Source organism: Balaenoptera ricei, chromosome X (assembly GCF_028023285.1).
Source record: "Balaenoptera ricei isolate mBalRic1 chromosome X, mBalRic1.hap2, whole genome shotgun sequence".
Classification (NCBI taxonomy): domain Eukaryota; kingdom Metazoa; phylum Chordata; class Mammalia; order Artiodactyla; family Balaenopteridae; genus Balaenoptera; species Balaenoptera ricei.
Genome location: NC_082660.1, coordinates 101,738,837 through 101,755,761, shown reverse-complemented (window position 1 = coordinate 101,755,761; position 16,925 = coordinate 101,738,837). Strand labels below are relative to the sequence as shown.

General features: G+C 43.2%; 1 protein-coding gene across 1 annotated transcript in view; it reads left to right on the top strand.

Annotated features, from left to right (window-relative positions):
• The first annotated feature begins 2,887 nt into the window (after positions 1-2,887).
• Positions 2,888-16,925, top strand: part of LHFPL1 (LHFPL tetraspan subfamily member 1) — a 40,642-nt gene continuing 26,604 nt past the window's right edge. Inside the window, exons 1-2 of the mRNA XM_059911382.1 lie at positions 2,888-3,334; positions 12,112-12,210. Coding sequence (XP_059767365.1) covers positions 2,953-3,334; positions 12,112-12,210 — 481 coding nt within the window. The 5' untranslated portion in view covers positions 2,888-2,952. The remainder of the gene's footprint in view (positions 3,335-12,111; positions 12,211-16,925) is intronic.

Here is a 16,925-nt window from a genome sequence, read left to right as displayed (position 1 = left end):
ACAATGAGTTTTTCCTGAAGTTGAAAGTATTTAAATTCTGAAGGCCAATGAGTTTTTCTTAAGCTACACCTATTTTGTTTAAAAGGAATTTTGTAATTCTGCCTTCCTACCTCTTGGTTTCAAAATACCATTTTTAAAAAATGAAATTATGGTAACAGTGGTTGGCAGTCTTGTAGTTTTTTAAACATCCTGCTTTGTCACAGATGGTGATAACCTTATGTCAGAAGCCCTCCTCCTATTTTAGTGTAGTGTAGGTACCACTCACTGATATGGTCCCTTTCTCTGCCTTAAGCTCTCTGCCCTTCTCCTGGCTGTCATACTGGTACTTCTGATCTCAAGGTGATGACATTTGTGGGGGACATATGGGGTTAGTTCTGACTACAAACTTGAAACAGTGAATACCCTGGTCCTGACGGTTACATGCTGCTTAGAGAAAGTGGCCTTCCTTCTACCTTCCCTGTCCTTCCCCTCTAATTCTTTTGCCATCCTTAAACAGTTTTGGCATCATGGGTGGGAAACCACGGAGGCTTTTCATTGAAACAGTTTTGGGGTGATGAGGGAGAATATGGGCGAAAATTGCAGGTGAAGGAGAAGTGGGAAATGATGGCTCTGCCATTGAATCACTGTGTAACCTCGGGCAAGTCACTTAGCTTTCTGACCCTCAATTTGCTCATTTGTAAACTGGGGGTACTACCGATACCTTTCTTAGCAACCTAAAAAGATTGTTGGGCAGAGCACATGAAATAATGGGCTTGGAAGGGAATATGATGCTATAGCCAGCAGCTGTTTATCAGCTTGTTTCCTCTCATCCTCTGGCCTGGGCTTCTTCACCAAGAAGTAAGTTCATAAAAGAGGGCTGCTTGCATTTTCCATAATCTTACATGCTCTAATATAGCAAGCAGAGGCATTACCTCATTGCGTCCAAGCGTACCTGCTTTCTAACAGCAATTACTCAAAACTAGTTTCACTTCTCCTGTTGGCTTTCAATCCCTCATCACATCTTTCTCTCATTCCCTCCACTCTCAGGCACAAAGCCTCATTCCCTGGGGCCCAGCTCAGGGCACTCTCTTCCCAAGCCCTAACATTCCAAAGTAAGCACCTGCAATTTATGATCTCTGCTCCCTTCCTGCGCAAGACACACAGCACACAATACATACGTATTAGGAGGGGAATTGTGGTGGAGTGAAAAAAGAGCATTATACTAAGAATCAAATAACTGGGCTCTAGTCCGGCCAGTGTACTTCACTAGTTCTTTACCCTTGGGTAAATCATTTCCTCTCCGTATTTCCATCTGTAAAGTGATAGGGCAGGGGGGTGATTAGCACTGTGTAGTACAAAAGTACTGACCTAGGAATCTGCAGATTGGGTTTCTTATTCCAGTGTGGCTGCTTGCTAACTTGCTCTGTGACTTGGGGAAAATGATTTCCCCCTTTACAAGGCTGTATTCCCCCATATGTAAAACAAGAAGGTTGAATTAGGTGATTCATTAAGATCCCTGCCAGCCTGGAAATTGGATGCTTCTATAAAATGGGTTTCATTAAACAAATATGGATTGCAGTGCCCGCTCTGTGCCAGGTACTGTTTGATGATGGTTATGACAGAGCTCATGGCTGGGCAAGGTCCTTGAGACCCTGAGCACAACTGCTGCTTGCTCCTGACAATGTCCCAAACTGGCAATATAGCCAGTTCCTGTAATTCCCTTGCATTCAGTCCCCCACCCCTGAACCCCTCTCCCACCACCTGTAACTTTAAGCCGTGGTGATGAATCATGGAGAAGTCTCTGAAACAAACCCCACCGTCTGCTTGCTGGAGATGTTCACAGCGCTGTCAGCAAGCTTCAGTGTGGTCTCTGGCTGCCCTCATTGAGAAACAGGCCAGAAAGCAATGGCAGATTAATGGAGTTGGGAGGGAAGTGGTTGATTTTTGACAGAGGGGTCTGTGAAAACCATTTGTGAGCTGGGCTGAGGAGATTAGATCTAAAAAGACTCTCACTGTCTTGAATCTGAGACGACTTGTTCCAAAAGGCACCCTGAAAGGCCCTTACAGCTATAGATCTATGTTCCTGCTGCCAGGCAGGGGGTACCTGATCCATTTCAGAGAGATGAGACGCTTTCTTCACTTTTTTCGGCAAAGGACCAGGCAGGTTTTCTTAGTAGACAGCCTAGTGTTAGACAACCCTCACTGGTTGGAAAGGTGCCTCCCATTTTGATTTTGGGAAAAAGTGACTGAACAGTGCTCACTCAGTGATAAGCAAAGAGTATGAGACTAGGCACCCCTTATTTTATTGATCCATTTTAACCTAGCTGATGTAGTACTGTGAAAGGCCACATTAATGCTCTCCTGGACATCCTACCAAGGTCAAATGGGCACATCCTCTAACTCCATGGTGAGCTCTCCTTCCCTCTTCTCCCTTAGAGTAGAGGCAGGCCCTGTGAGGTATCTTCCTTCTTTCTTAACTCTCTGAAAACAGCTTGGTCCCTGGCCCTCTTGAGATATTGCCTCCTTCTAGGCCTTCAGGTCAAACAAGGCCATTCCACCAGAAGTTGGGGGCTCTCCAGAGAGCCTTGGTTTGATTCAGACTTCCCTCCTGTCACTTGTTCCATGCTGGATGTCAAGAGCTAAAAGCTGTCTGCTCAGGCTGCCTCGGAGTGGGCAGAACAGTCACTAATTCCGTTCTACGCTTCTTCCATGGCAGCCTAGAGACCATAGAACTCTGAATCAGGCGGAAGGAAGGGAAGATGGGAAAAGTCCTGGAGAGCAGAATCCCATAGGGACCCAAATGGTCCTTGAGGCAATAATCTTATCCAGAAGTAAGGGCCAAGAAGCACATGACTGAGCCCCAGGACTGGCCAGGCAGATGAAAACTAGGCCAATGGAGCCTACATGATAAGTTTCTACATTTGGCGCTGTGATCCAACTCATCTCCCCATCCCCGCAGAGAAACCTGGGACCATGAGGAGCAGCCTGACCCTGCTGGGGACCCTCTGGGCCTTTCTGTCCCTTGTTACTGCTGTGGCCAGTTCTACCAGTTACTTCCTGCCTTACTGGCTCTTTGGATCCCAGCTGGGGAAGCCAGTGTCATTCAGCACATTCCGGAGGTGCAACTACCCTGTGAGGGGAGAGGGGCAGAGTCTGATCATGGTGGAAGAGTGTGGGCGCTATGCCAGCTTCAATGCCATCCCAAGCCTGGCCTGGCAGATGTGCACAGTGGTGACAGGTGCCGGCTGTGCTCTGCTGCTCCTGGTGGCACTGACTGCTGTCCTAGGCTGCTGCATGGAGGAACTCATCTCCAGAATGATGGGACGTTGCATGGGAGCCGCACAGTTTGTGGGAGGTAAGACGGTGTTGCTGGGATTGGGTAGGTTGGGGAGCTTTGCGGGGGTGTGGGTAGTGCGGATGTTGTCTTATGGGGAAATCCACTCTCAGCTTCTCCCCTTTGTCCATCTCTAGGGCTATGAATGGGGACTCGTTTGAAACACCTAGTCTGGGACTCCCCGAAGTGCAATCTACGTCAGGGTTTTATTCACAGCAAGATTGGCTAGTAGGCAGAGTTGCTATCTGGTTTTTTTAGCCCTGATTTTCATCACCTTCTTCTCCCTGCAGAGTGCCCATTGAAGAATACTATCCAGGTCTGCTTTCCTGGGGCAGCAACTTATACTCTAGTATTACTGCTCCAAAATAAACTTGACCTCTAAGATCCCTGATCTTTGGTAGTTATCTCAGAGGACCGTGATCTGATAAACACATACACACAGGTGTTAATTACTAATACGAGTTTAATGTACAGTCCTCACCAAAAAATACATCTCTAATAGTGAAATGCTAGGTACCAGGCAGACTGCAGGTGACTGCTTATTTGGCAACATCTAAGGCCATTAACAGACTCTCCAGGTTTCCTATGGCCCTGACTCACCCTACTTAGCTTTTCCCTCATCCAGCCTCCCTCTAAATTTAGTGCAGGAGACCTGGATGCTGGCAGTGTGTGGATGGGCTAGGAAAGAGCAAAATGCAAAACTGGCAGACTGTAGGAAAGCAATGGGAGCAGTTTAATCTGAACGGAGAAGAAAAAGCAAGTTTAGACAGACAGGCAAATGTGTGTGTGAATATGTGAGCTATTTTTTACACCTGGCTGGGGCAGTGGAAAAAAGTGCTGGTAGAACCTATTGCTGAAGTTTGTTGCTGTTGTTCCTAAAGTTTTAGAATCATTATTCATTATCACTGTCATCTCCATTAGCAGCACAGTGTGGGTGCCTGGAGCCAGGAAACTTGGATCCCACTTCTGGCTCTTTCACTAAGTTGCCCTGTGGCTGTAAGCAAATGACAGTGACCTCTCTCTTGTTCACTTCCCTTCTTTCCTTGAATTTGTTCGTTGGCAAGATAGCCCAGATCCTAGTTTTCTTTCTTCTCTCCAATGACTGCATTCATGTGGCCTTGGGGTGAGATGGTAGTGATGAGCTAAGACAGTGCTTCTCAACAGGGGCTGATTTCTTACATACCTCATCCCCCACCAGGGGACATTTGGTAATGTCTTTGAGATGTTTTTGGTTATCACAAATTGGGGAGGGTGCTACTGACAATCAGTGGATAAAGGTGAGGGATGCTGTTAAATATCCCACAATGCACAAGAAAAAGACAGCTGCCCACTCCCCAAAACAAAGAAGTATCTGGTCCCAAATGTCAGTAGCGCCAAGGTTGAGAAACACTGAGCTAAGGTATCATGATTTCCTGGCCTTCTTACAAAAAGCACCAGATTCTCTTTGTTGTGCCAGTTAAGGTGATGTTTTCTGTTTCCCTCTTTCCTTAGACTCATTGTACAAAGTTTTAAATTTGAATTCATATTCTAACCTCCCTTATCTCTGAATTTTCCCACTCTTTAGCTACTAATGATTTTCTGGCCACATTGGAAAGTCGTTGGATTAATTTCTCTCTTCCGCTTCAAAACCATGGTACAGAACCAGTTATTAAGGCTGGTTTAAGCCTATGACTTTATCCCCCTTTGGGGGTTCCACAGATATTACAAATGAACCTTAAGTAGGCTCACCTTTCACCTGCATTCTTGGGCTTACTATGGCTAGCTCGGTACTTCTATGGGCACATTATTTCAGGAAGTGACACTTAGCTGGCAGGTGAAAGGGGTGCTCCTTACAACTCGTATTTATAGCCCCAGAGCCCAGTTCAGTGCCTGGCACAGAGCAGGAATTCAGTAATGGTAGAAAGAATGAACGTATGGTTAAGGCAATGTTAGTGTATTTTGGGATAAGTTGGTCATGTGAAAGCTGGGTTCGTTCACATCCTTTGCTTTTTTTCCAGGCTTCCATTCAAGGGTATTAGCACCCTGAGTTCTCTTCTCTTCTGACTTGAGAGTGATAACTTAGCTTCACTTGCTTTTCTAAGAATTTCCAGCAGAGGGTGAGGGGGGACTAACTGTTAGGAATCAGAACGTCAGTAGCAACAGCCTCTATCTGACTCCAAGCATTAACACTGGCTCCTACACCCACCTCGCCTCCTATCTTAGGCTTGAGTGAGACTTTCACAAAACGTTTACGGTTCTCCATATAATACATTTTGGTTGATCTCACCTTCTAGGTCCAGAAACTCAAAGGAAATTGTTGAAGGGAGATGTGGGTAGGTAATGGAGATTTAGACACTCATGGACTGAGGGGGGGGAGAGCTTTAACTGAGCAGCAGATATCTTACAGGGGCAACAGAAACATCAGTACCGTGTTAATCTCATATGATTCTGCTATTTTATATTCCACATCGACCATTGCTCATAGGAACATAGTCACAGTGTTTACACTTAGATGGGGGTCTTTAAAGTTCAAGAATAAAATACCATTTGACAGTACTCATGGAAAGAATCAAGATCCAAGGTGTGCTACAAGGGTTATCCCTGGGGATATTGGACAGATTGCTAAATTTCTACAGCTTCCCCACCTGTAATACCAGCCAACTAAGTGTCATTCTCATTTCCTTTTTAGCAACTGGTGCCTGTCAAGGTTGCATCAGATGTGAAGGAATGGTGAAGGCTGCCTGAATGTATCATATTTTCTAGGCACCCCTTGGCATACAATCATTATCCAAGGTTCTTCAGAGATCTTGGTGTCTCACTCCTCAGAGATGGGCTTTGCTTGTGGCAGAAAGCCAAGCCTGAACAGCATTTTGAGCTCCGTGGATAAAAGACATAAGAGAAAGAGCTGTGAGGGTTAAGTTTAAGCTTGTTGTTCAGCGGAGGGAAATTGATTTTGTTGCTCCAGGCCTGGCTGCTTCTCGGCAGCTAGTGCATTAACCAAAATACATCAGGGGGAGGAGCCAATTTTTTTCAGGTCTGGTTTATCTCTGCCAGACCCCAAACCACTGAAGAGATGGAGGATCCATTAAGAACTACTCCCTCCCCCTGCCTGACGTTTGTTCCCCAGTTTGGCGGCTGCCCACAGAGATGAGCGGTGGGAAGTGGGAGAGACAGGAAGAAATAAAGAGCTGCTGGCCTGAGTCATACTCAGCAAGGTGACCTGATGGGACCCTTGGGTCCCATTTGCTCCACCTGCAGCTGATCCAGCTGGACAAGTGTAGGGTCCAGAGAGCCTTCCACTGGGACCTTCATGCCCTCCTCTAACCGGTGAAGGAAACATCTGGCCAGGAGATTATTTCAACCCTGGGGATGCTGAGGTTTCTAACCAGCTGGCCCCCAGTCCCTGAGAACAAGGTCATTATTTACATTCCCCTGTGTATACATATGCAAGATGCTTGTGAATTATGCTCTACCTTCAGTGAGAGCTAACCAAAGAAGAAATAGGTGAGAAGTAAATATAAGGCACTCTTGGCAAGAACAAGTGTAAGATCTTGGATCAGGTTCCTTGAGGGAGGCCAAGAATCTTTCTAGAGCAGGGAATGTATCAGAATCACATGGAGCGCTTAAAAAATGCGGACCCAACTCTCCAGTCCTCTTTCCCATACTGATATACACAGCAACAGGTGGAAGGCTGCATGTTTTGGAAAATCTCTCCAGTGCCTCTGATGTGTTCCCTTTCCCCAACCCAAGTGAGAACTACCACTCTGGACTTTTTTTTTTTTTTTTGGTTAAGCAGATAGAATTCAGCACACCCAGACAGGCACTAATGTTTTTCTCCATGGAAGGTCCTAATGCTACATGCTTCAAGCTGAATGAAAATTGCCACTGGAGACAGATCACTGAGAACTTGATTCAAGGAAAGAGTGCTGTTTTCTAAAAACCATTATCTTCTCTGGAAACCAAGCATTTCCTGGAAAGTCTTCCAAAGTTTCATCAGGCATAATTTAACTTATCCTTACCATGCTGAACAAGGATTATAAAAGTGGCTTTCTGTTTGGGAAATGGTATTTAAAGAAGTTAACCTACTAACAAAAACTCATGTAGCAAATTTGAAGCAGAGCAGAGACTGTGGTCCAGGGTTTCTGACTCCCTGGGCTTTATGCACTGATCTCATTGATTTTTCTTTTTCCGTTTGGAGAAGAAATTCTATCACAATGTTTTTCAGAGTGGTCCATGAAGCACTTGTATAAGAAATTTCCTGGTGTGCTTGTTAAATGCAGATACCTTAGTGCCTCTCTAAGCCTACCCAATCGGAACTGATGCCTGGCACTCTGCATTTTACACGGCCTCTCATGCTGATTTATTTTTGAAAGTATAGTATGAACTATTTCAGATATGTGCACCATACAGCTTAAGAAATAGAATATTACCAATGTTGTTGAAATCTCCTTCATACCCTGATAGTAGTCCCTTGTTCCCACAGCAAAGTTAACTACTGTCTTGGATTTGTTATTTATCACTTCCCAGCATGATTCCAGTACACACTAACATTTGAAAACCTCTGCTCAGTTTTGTTCATAGTGTTGCTTTTTTCTGAAATTCTGTTTTCTTCCATCTCTGCATGTAAATATCTCTCTCTCAAAGGCCAGGTCAAATGCAGCCTCTCTGTGAAGCCTCTCCTGATGTACTTTAGAAATCTCTAGCAGAGGCGAACTGTCTTATAACTCTGAGAGAGAATATGCAGTGAAATGAATAGGAGAGTTGAGTGGGAGGTTTCCCTGGGAAGGGAAAGCTGAGATACAGCTGGACGGCAGACATAAATTTTCCACTATGTTTGAGTTGAAGTTGCTACAAGAGCAATACATTGAACAAGTTAATAACAAATTAACCCATACTAGACTTCTGCTCAGGGTAGTAAATTCAAACTACCAAATAGCCATATTTGGACAGATATTTGAGAGTGGGGTGTGACGTGTAACAAGATGACTGCCCACCCAACAGTTGCACTTGTGAATGGGAGGTTGTGGTGGACAAAAGGGGGTTGATAACACCCAGTTGAGGAGGCTTTCCCTGCCCGGAGACAGAGACTAGGCATCTACCTAATTGAGAATGTGCAGTTGGGAGGGGGGTTATACAGCTGTTGCGATATGGGGAAGTAGTAATTCTGGCAGCAGGGGGGGGATTGAGGGCAGCTGGGATGTAGCAGCAGGGAGGGTTCTGAGGTCTGTCCGAGATTGTGCGCCCAAAGGTTTGTATTGGCGTTGAGGTTGCCACAAGGGCTGAAGCCGAGCAAAGTGTCTAACTCTAGGCCTCTGTTTGGTCAGAGCAATGAATGAAAACTATCGCAACCGTGTTTCGGGAGGACACTTGGTACGTTTTGTGATAGGGGATTCTTGTGGAAGGAGCAGTTGAGGAAGGGAAGGAAGATGGCAGCCCACTGGTCACCTGCACATGTTCAGTGGGGGAGTAAGTGTGGTACCACACTCGAAGGGGCTTTCCCTTTCTAGAGGCAGGTGCAGTTGGGACAGACTTCTCCAAGGGACATGTGTGTCTGGAGGGGCAGGAAAACCTGTAGTTAGGAATGGCATGTAGAAAAGTAGGAGCCAGGGCTACAGCTCATACATGGCAGGGCTGGGATTTAAACTAGTTTTCTCCGCCACCAGAGCTCCTGCTTTTAATATTTTTAGTGGTGTTTTTCTTAAGTATTGGTACCAGAACCTGAGGCATCAACATCACTAGGGTGCTTTTGAAAGGCATATTCCTGGGCTACAATTACTGAATCAAATATCTGTGGGTGAAGTTCAAGATTCTACATTTTAAATAAGCCCCCAGTCTTCCAGAAGGTGACAGAGCCTGTCACTGGAAAATGACTTCTATGTTGCTATTTGAAGCACATCTTCATATCCCAAATTCATTAGAACTGTTGGGGACAAATATAATTGAGGATAAATTATCCTGTGACTTCATTTTAAAATAATATGTCTTCTAGGACATCTTTCTCCATCTATGATCAAATGTAATGAATCTTCTGTCAGTTACAGGTCCAATGTCTCCATGAAGTATGTTTACAACCTACTGTGCTCACCTGTCTAAAAGGCAGGAGGGAGGATAGGGGATGGGAGGTGCGGTAGGGCAGGTTGGGCAGAGCACGGAGCCACATGCGCTGGGGCAAAACACACACCTGGGCAGAGATTCCTGGTGTCTGGCCTGGTGCCTCTGAAAAATTGCAAGATAACAGCTCCAAGCAGGCAGCTTTTAAATCAAGCCCTGTCTTCAGGGGGGCTGAAAAAGGTGAAAGGTTCCTCCTGCCATGTCAGGAAAGGCACTTAGCCAGCACAAGCTCCTGCTTGAGAAGTCAGAGCTCATGCCAGTCCCAGGGATCTGAATGTGGAGGTTGGAATATAGAACTGCTGTTCTTTTATAAACTTGTGTTCTTTTCTTCCTAGTCTGTGTGGGAAAGCTCACTTTTTATTAACTCTTCTCTCAAAGGGTACACACTGAAAGCAGGAAAAGGCTGAGGTTTTGTTTCCAATTTTGTCCTTAACCCATTGTACATACTCTGGGCTTACATACTCTGGCTCATACCTCCTCATATCATATGATTTCAGTTTATCTGTGGTGAGAAAAAATAGGAGTGTTGTTCCATTGCCACTGGATAAATTCCAGAGCCCAGAAAAGTCTTTTGAGTGACCAGTTTCATTTCCTTTAAGACTATCAGACAGATAAGAGTGTCTTCTAATTTTAAGCATTCCACTGAAGGGAATTTCTAACCTTAATTGGTCATTCTTTTAGTTTCTAAACCCTCTCGCACCGTCAGAAAGTTCTCTCTGTTTTCCTCTTTAAACTTTTCTTGATTTTTCTTTAGGTCCCTGTCTTTTTCTCTGGCCTCACTGAGTATTGAGAACAGCTGGTTGCCATGTTGCTGACAAGCTTAGCGAGTACTTTGAGATCTTCCAAAAGGCTGCAGCTGAAGGCAAAGTGGGCTTATTAGCTTCTCAGAGTGTATATGGAGTGTTCCTCGGTGAGGAAAGAGAAACGAAGGTGAGGCTGGCAGTCCCGGGAGCAGCTTGCTTTTCACTGTCTGGAACCTTTCTGGAACCTCTAAATATGCCACCCAGTCATCATTAATCAAATACCTGCTTTGTGGAGGCTCTGTGTTTTGTGTTAGGTTCTGCGTCCACACTCATGGCGGGTGACCGTCCTATGAACTTTGGTGTAGTAGTCAAGTATAGCGTTCTTGTAGTTAGGCTTTCTTGGCTGTAAGCAGCAGAGACTTGCTTGAGTTCTCCAGTGAAAAGGGAACTTATTAGAACATAAGAAAAATGGAACTGGGAAGCCATTGGGAAGGACTAGATTCTCTAGCTCTTTCAGGAGCAGTATGGGGTTTTCCCTCATGATGTATCTGCTTCCTGCCACTGTGTTCTCTTCTTTTACCAATCAGTTTCCTCAGCTTACCCAGAATTGATGTCTATTCATAACTTTGGACTGAACTTGGCTTTAGCTTGACACACACTTGATTTTACCTCCTGGTGTTTTTTCCTAACTTCTGCTCCATCTGCTAAGTAGCTCAGCTTCTCTATGTTTCTTTTCTTTTTTAAAAATATTTATTATTTATTTGGTTGCACTGGGTCTTAGTTGCGGCAGGCTGACTCCTTAGTTGCAGCAGGCAGGCTCCTTAGTTGCAGCTTACGGGCTCCTTAGTTGTGGCGTGCCAACTCTTAGTTGCAGCATGCATGTGGGATATAGTTCCCTGATCAGGGATCGAAACTGAGCCCCCTGCATTGGGAGTGTGGAGTCTTAACCACTGCGCCACCAGGGAAGTCCAGCATCTGTGTTTCTTGATTAAAATTTCCAGAAACAAAAATCTGGCCCAGCTATTCTCTTCAGAGCACGATATGATGTCACCCATTACTGGCCAGCCAATGAATTTGGTTGCTTTTGTGTCAGATGCCAATGCTTAGTTCAATCCATGGTCGCCAAAGGCACGGGAGAGGTGGTCATAGGTTATAAAATGTAAACCTAGGCAGTAAACAAGAGCTGCGGATGAGGCAGTTGTCCTTAAAAGACAGTGTCAGCAAGCAGACCCAGATTTGTATCTCTGGTCAGAAGAGTAAGGTTATCACTAAGATCACATAGATTTTCCCTGTAGTAACCAAATGACCTAAACAAAAGGGAGGTGAAGGCAAGGGGCACAGTGGAAGGTTTTGGAAGCCAAAGAAAGTAGGAATGCTTAGCATGAAGCTGGAATGGTTTCTCAGAAGAAGGAAGTGTTTCTGGAAGAGGGAGTCTGGTGCCCTGCTCACCGGGAGAAGCCTAGATAACGTGGATGCTTTCTGTCGATCCCAGTCTGGCAGCTGAATTCAAGCTACAGAAATCATGACCTAGCTTCGACTAGTAAGGACTGACTTGACTCTTAGAAAAGGCTGAATTGTAGGAAAGAGTAGCAGCCCCTACCTTTTTATTCTTTGTAAATCAGACCAAGATAGAAGAGGAGTCTGGTTGGAGAGGCCAATTCAGCTTTGTAAGTCATTGGCAGAAACATTTCGGCTGTGAAAAGCATACTGGCCTGTCTTAATCCCCAATACTGTCCTTTCTTTGTGAGTTGTTCCCTCTACTATCTACTGCAACTCACCACCTATGGCACAGCAAAGAAATCCTGTTGAGTTGGTAGTGTCATAGACATTTAGGGTAAAAGGGGAAAGGTAAGCTCTGAGTGGAGGAGGGAGAATTTGAGCTGAGCTAATCCAGAGGGAACGTTGGGATGATGGAAGACCTGTTATATTTTTTCTACCTGTGTGTATGCTTTTTTTTTTTTCCAGGACTGCTGATAAGCTCAGGCTGTGCATTATACCCCTTAGGATGGAATAGCCCGGAGATAATGCAAACATGTGGGAATGTCTCCAATCAATTTCAGTTAGGTAAGGTGGCCTGTGCAGGATGGCGGTGATGGCTCAGTGGGAATCTGTTTTTCAAAGCGCTCTTGGAGGGGCCTGTGCTTGCTCGTGGTGCTTGCCTGAGTCTCTCACTATCTTAGCTTGTGGGAAGTGGTGGCTTGGTCAGACTTACGCGGCCTTGCTAATTTACAAGGGTTGAACATAAATTCTACTTCTTTAACCATGTCTCTCCACACCCTTTATGCAATTTTACCCAGAGTCCTGTGACCGATTTGGGACAACCCTACCTATAGAGGGATTCCAAATGCTTGGAGACTGCTAATCCGTCATCCTCTGAATAAATCCTATTCCCCGTTGTATATCCTTCTAGGCACTATTTTCCAAATACAAATCAATAGTATCTCTTCTCACTCCCCACTGAGGTTATAACAAGAGGTAATTTGTTTTACATCACGCATTAGGAACCTAGGTTAAACACTGGGAACTGTTACTGGCATTTTTACATTGTTACTGGCATGTTAATGACAAGAGGTGTTAAATATTAAAATGGGTGACAGAAGTAGCTCTGGGCTCTTCTATGGTTACCAACTTCACTGAGAATGGCTTAAGTTCGTTATTGTGAATTGGGAATAGATTGGACTCTCCCTGGAAGATTTCAAAATATTTGTCCAACCTACCATGATGGAAGAGAATAGGAGGAGAAATGTCTAGGATTCCTTGAGTATTCTCAGTTGTAGGAGAGGATTTTGGAACAATGAGGCCACCCATTCCCTGTAGCTTATGCTCCAATACTTCCCTTTTTTCTCTGTGGCCTTAGATTGTTTTTTGAGTCTCACCCGACTCATTTTTGGAGGAAGGAGCTGTTTACTGTACAAACATAACATAACAGAAGGGCTATATAGAAGACGTGACAAATGTAGACCCCGGCATGTTCAGTGTTCCTGGCTCAGGGCAGGGCTGACTGGTAAATATAATAATTCTGCCATAGGTGAAGGAATGAATAAATACTTGGGGGCAGGTGCTGGGTTGTTAGTCCTATAATTCTACTTTTCTAAAATAACAGCTTTATTGACATATAATTCACATGCCATAAAATTTGCCCTTTTAAAGTGTACAATTAGTGGGTTTTAGTATATTCACAAGGTTGTGCAATCATCACCACTATTCAATTCCAGAATGTTTTCATCACCCCAAAATGAAACCCCTTACCCATTAGCAGCCACTCCTCATTCCTCCCTGTACCCAGGCCCCAGCAACCACCATCAATTTAGATTTGCCTGTTCTGGACATTTCAGATAAATGCAATCATATTATAATATGTGGCTTTTTGTGTCTGCCTCCTTTTACTTAGCATGATGTTTTCAAAGTTCATCCATGTTGTAGCTTGTATCAGTACTTCTGCCTTTCATGGCTGAATAATTCTCCATTGTATAGATATAACATATTTTATCCACTCATCAGTTGATGGATACTTGGGTTTTTCTACTTTGGGGATATTATGAATAATACTGCTATAAGAATTTGTGTACACATTTTTGTATGAAAATATATTTTTATTTCTCTTGGGTATGTATCTAGGTAGGCGTGGAATTGCTGGGACAAATGGTGACTCTATATTTAAGACTTCTGAGGACCCTCCAGGCTGTTTTCCAAAGTGAAAACATCACTTTGGAAACTGCATCATTTTACACTTCCATCAGCAATGTATAAGGGTTCCAATTTTCCAACATCTTCACCAATACTTATTTTACATTTATTAAATTATAGCCATCCTAATGTGTGTGAAATGATATCTCATTGTGATTTTAATTTGTGTTTCCCTGATGATCGATTTTGTTGAGCATCTTTTCATTTACTTATTGGCCATTTCTATATATTCTTTGAAGAAATATCTATTCAAATCTTTTGCTGATTTTTCACTGGGTTATTTGCCCTTTTTTGTTAAGTTGTAAGAGTTCTTAATGTATTCTGGACACTAGACCCCTTTCAGGTATATGACTTGCAAGTACTTTTTCTCATTCTGTGGGTTGTATTTTCACTTTCTTGATGATATCCTTTGAAATACAAAATTATTTAATTTTGATGAAATCCACTTTTATCTAATTTTTCTCTTGTTGCTTGTGCTTTTGGTATCAGATCTAGGAATACAGTATTGCCAGATCTAAAGTCATGAAGACTGTTTTGGCTACTCTGGGTCCCTTGCATTTCCATGTGGATTTTAGGTTCAGCTTGTCAATTTCTGCAAAAAATCAGCTGGGATCTTGATAGAGATTGGATCAGTTTGGAGTGTATTGCCTCTTTAGTAATATTAAGTTTTCCAACCAATGAACACAAGATGATGTTCCAGTGAGTTAGGTTATCTTTAACCTCATTTGATGATATTTTGTAGTTTTCATTATATAAGCCTTGCAATTTGTTGGGTGACATATATCCCTAAGTATTTTATTGTTTTGATTATATTGTAAATGGAATTGCTTTCTTAATTTTACTTTTGGATCACTCATTGTTAGTGTATAGAAATACAAATAATTTTTCTGTATTGACCTTATATCCTGCAACCTTGCTGAACTCCTTTACAAATTCTAATGAACTTTTAGTAGATTACTTAGGATTTATTATATACAAGATCACATGATCTGTGAAGAGAGATAGTTTTACATCTTCCTTTCCAATCTTTTCCTTGTGTAATTGCCCCGGCTAGAACCTCTAGGACAATGTTGACTAGAACTCGTCAGAGTTCTAGTCAACATCCTTGTCTTATCCCTGATCTTAGGGGTAAAGCATCCAGTTTTTCACCACTAAGTAAGAAGTTGGCTAGGCTATTTTCATAGATGGCTTTTATTAGGTTTGAGAAAGTTCCTTTCTATCTATTCCTAGTGTAAGCGTATTCATCATGAAAAGGTGCTGGATTTTGTCAAATGCTTTTTCTACACCTACTGAGATGATCATATGTATTTTATTGATTTTCATATGTTAAACCAACCTTGAATTTTTGGGATAAATCACAGTTGGTCATGGTGTATAATCCATTTTATATGTTGCTGGATTCGGTTTGCCATATTTTGTTGAAGATTTTTGCATCTATATTTATTAGGAATATTAGTCTGTAGATTTCTTTCTTGTGACGTGTTGGTTGGATTTTGGTATGAGGATAATATTTTTCTAATAAAATGAGTTGGTACTTTGATTAATGTAAAATGCCAGAGTGAAAAACTGGAGATGTCATTTGCATGTAGTTGTTTGGCAGTTTTCTGCACCAATCAATCACCACCTCCAAGGACCTAGTTCCCAAATGGGCAATTCTGTGTTTGACTGCCTCTGTCCCAAGTTGATGGGCTTCAATCGTGTTTACCACAAGATCATTACTTTTCTCTTCCTTCATTTACTCGGGTTTTTTTTTTTTTTTGGTTACCGTTTCCCTCTCCACTGCATTCTTCTCCTTTATTTACCCTTCTCTCCTACACCATATATTTGCCTAAGGGCTCTAGCTCCCCTCTCCTTAGTGCACTGGACACTGTGTTGTTCTGTGAATCTGTAGGGGTGAAGGAATTGAAGAATCCTGCTTGAGTGAAGCCCTCCTAGTTCCTTTTTTGAATCACTGTCACATCCTTGCAACTCCTTGTGTCTCTTATTCCTCTGAAGCCCACATTTGCTGCCCATATTCTCCAATTGCATGCCTGTATATTAGCACCTTTCTGGTTAGTACTGAAAAAATGAGATAACCTGTGCCATTCCTGACCCATTTCTAGTCAGCTGCCCAAACATACATGACAATGACAACTCTATTAACAGTTGTTCCCTTGCAATATAGAGGTGCTAGGAGCAGCAGTAAAACTTGTAGTAGAATTAAAAAGAAATCTTTTATGATGTGATGGGAATGCCAAGCTTGTGAATACCAAGATTTGGGAATGCAAATGCTAGAAGTACAGCCTTTCTCCTTAGACCTTTCTTTAATACCCTGGAGATTCTGGCAGTGTGGAAGCATCCTCACACACCTTAGATATTAAGAGGATAGATGAATGAAATAGGAGAAAAGTACCGAGTGTCCAGTGTATAGGCCTTTATTCCCTTTTCCTTGAGAGGCAGCATGGTATACTGAAAGATCATAGAGTTTGGAGTCAAAGATCTCGGTTGGTATCCAGGCTCTGCCATCTTTGTAGTTGTATGGGGTAAAGTCACTTGATATCTATGTCTCAGTTTCCTTCTCTGTAAAATGGGGGATACTAATAATACCCATATCAGTGTTGTTGTTACGGTGAAATAAGAAAAAGTATATTGAAGTAGCTAACACAGTGTTTGACTTAAAATATACGATGGGCTTCCTTAATAGACAGCAGAGTACAATGTGCTGGGGGGTAGACTGTCAAATGATGGCATTACTTTGATTCTGCTGTAGGCTCCGTACCCTCCTATGTGCTCTGTATTTTGGGAAGGGAGAGACACAGAGCCAAGAAAGACATGGACCCTACCTGAGGAACAAAGCTTCTTACCCTGAGTGGCTTGAGAGAGATGAAGGGGATAGGGAGGACAGTAGAAGCAGGCATTGCCAGTCAGGGAAGTTGATTCTTAGAGTAAGTAGATTTCTCACTATGATACTTTGAATGGCCTCCTGCAGCCTCCAGTATGAAAGGGTTACACCCATGTCTTCAACTCCTCTTTCCCTAGGTTTCTCAGTCAAGTTATCCTAAACCATCCACAGTTATGATTTTTAGTCCTAGCCTGAATTATCAAAGATATGA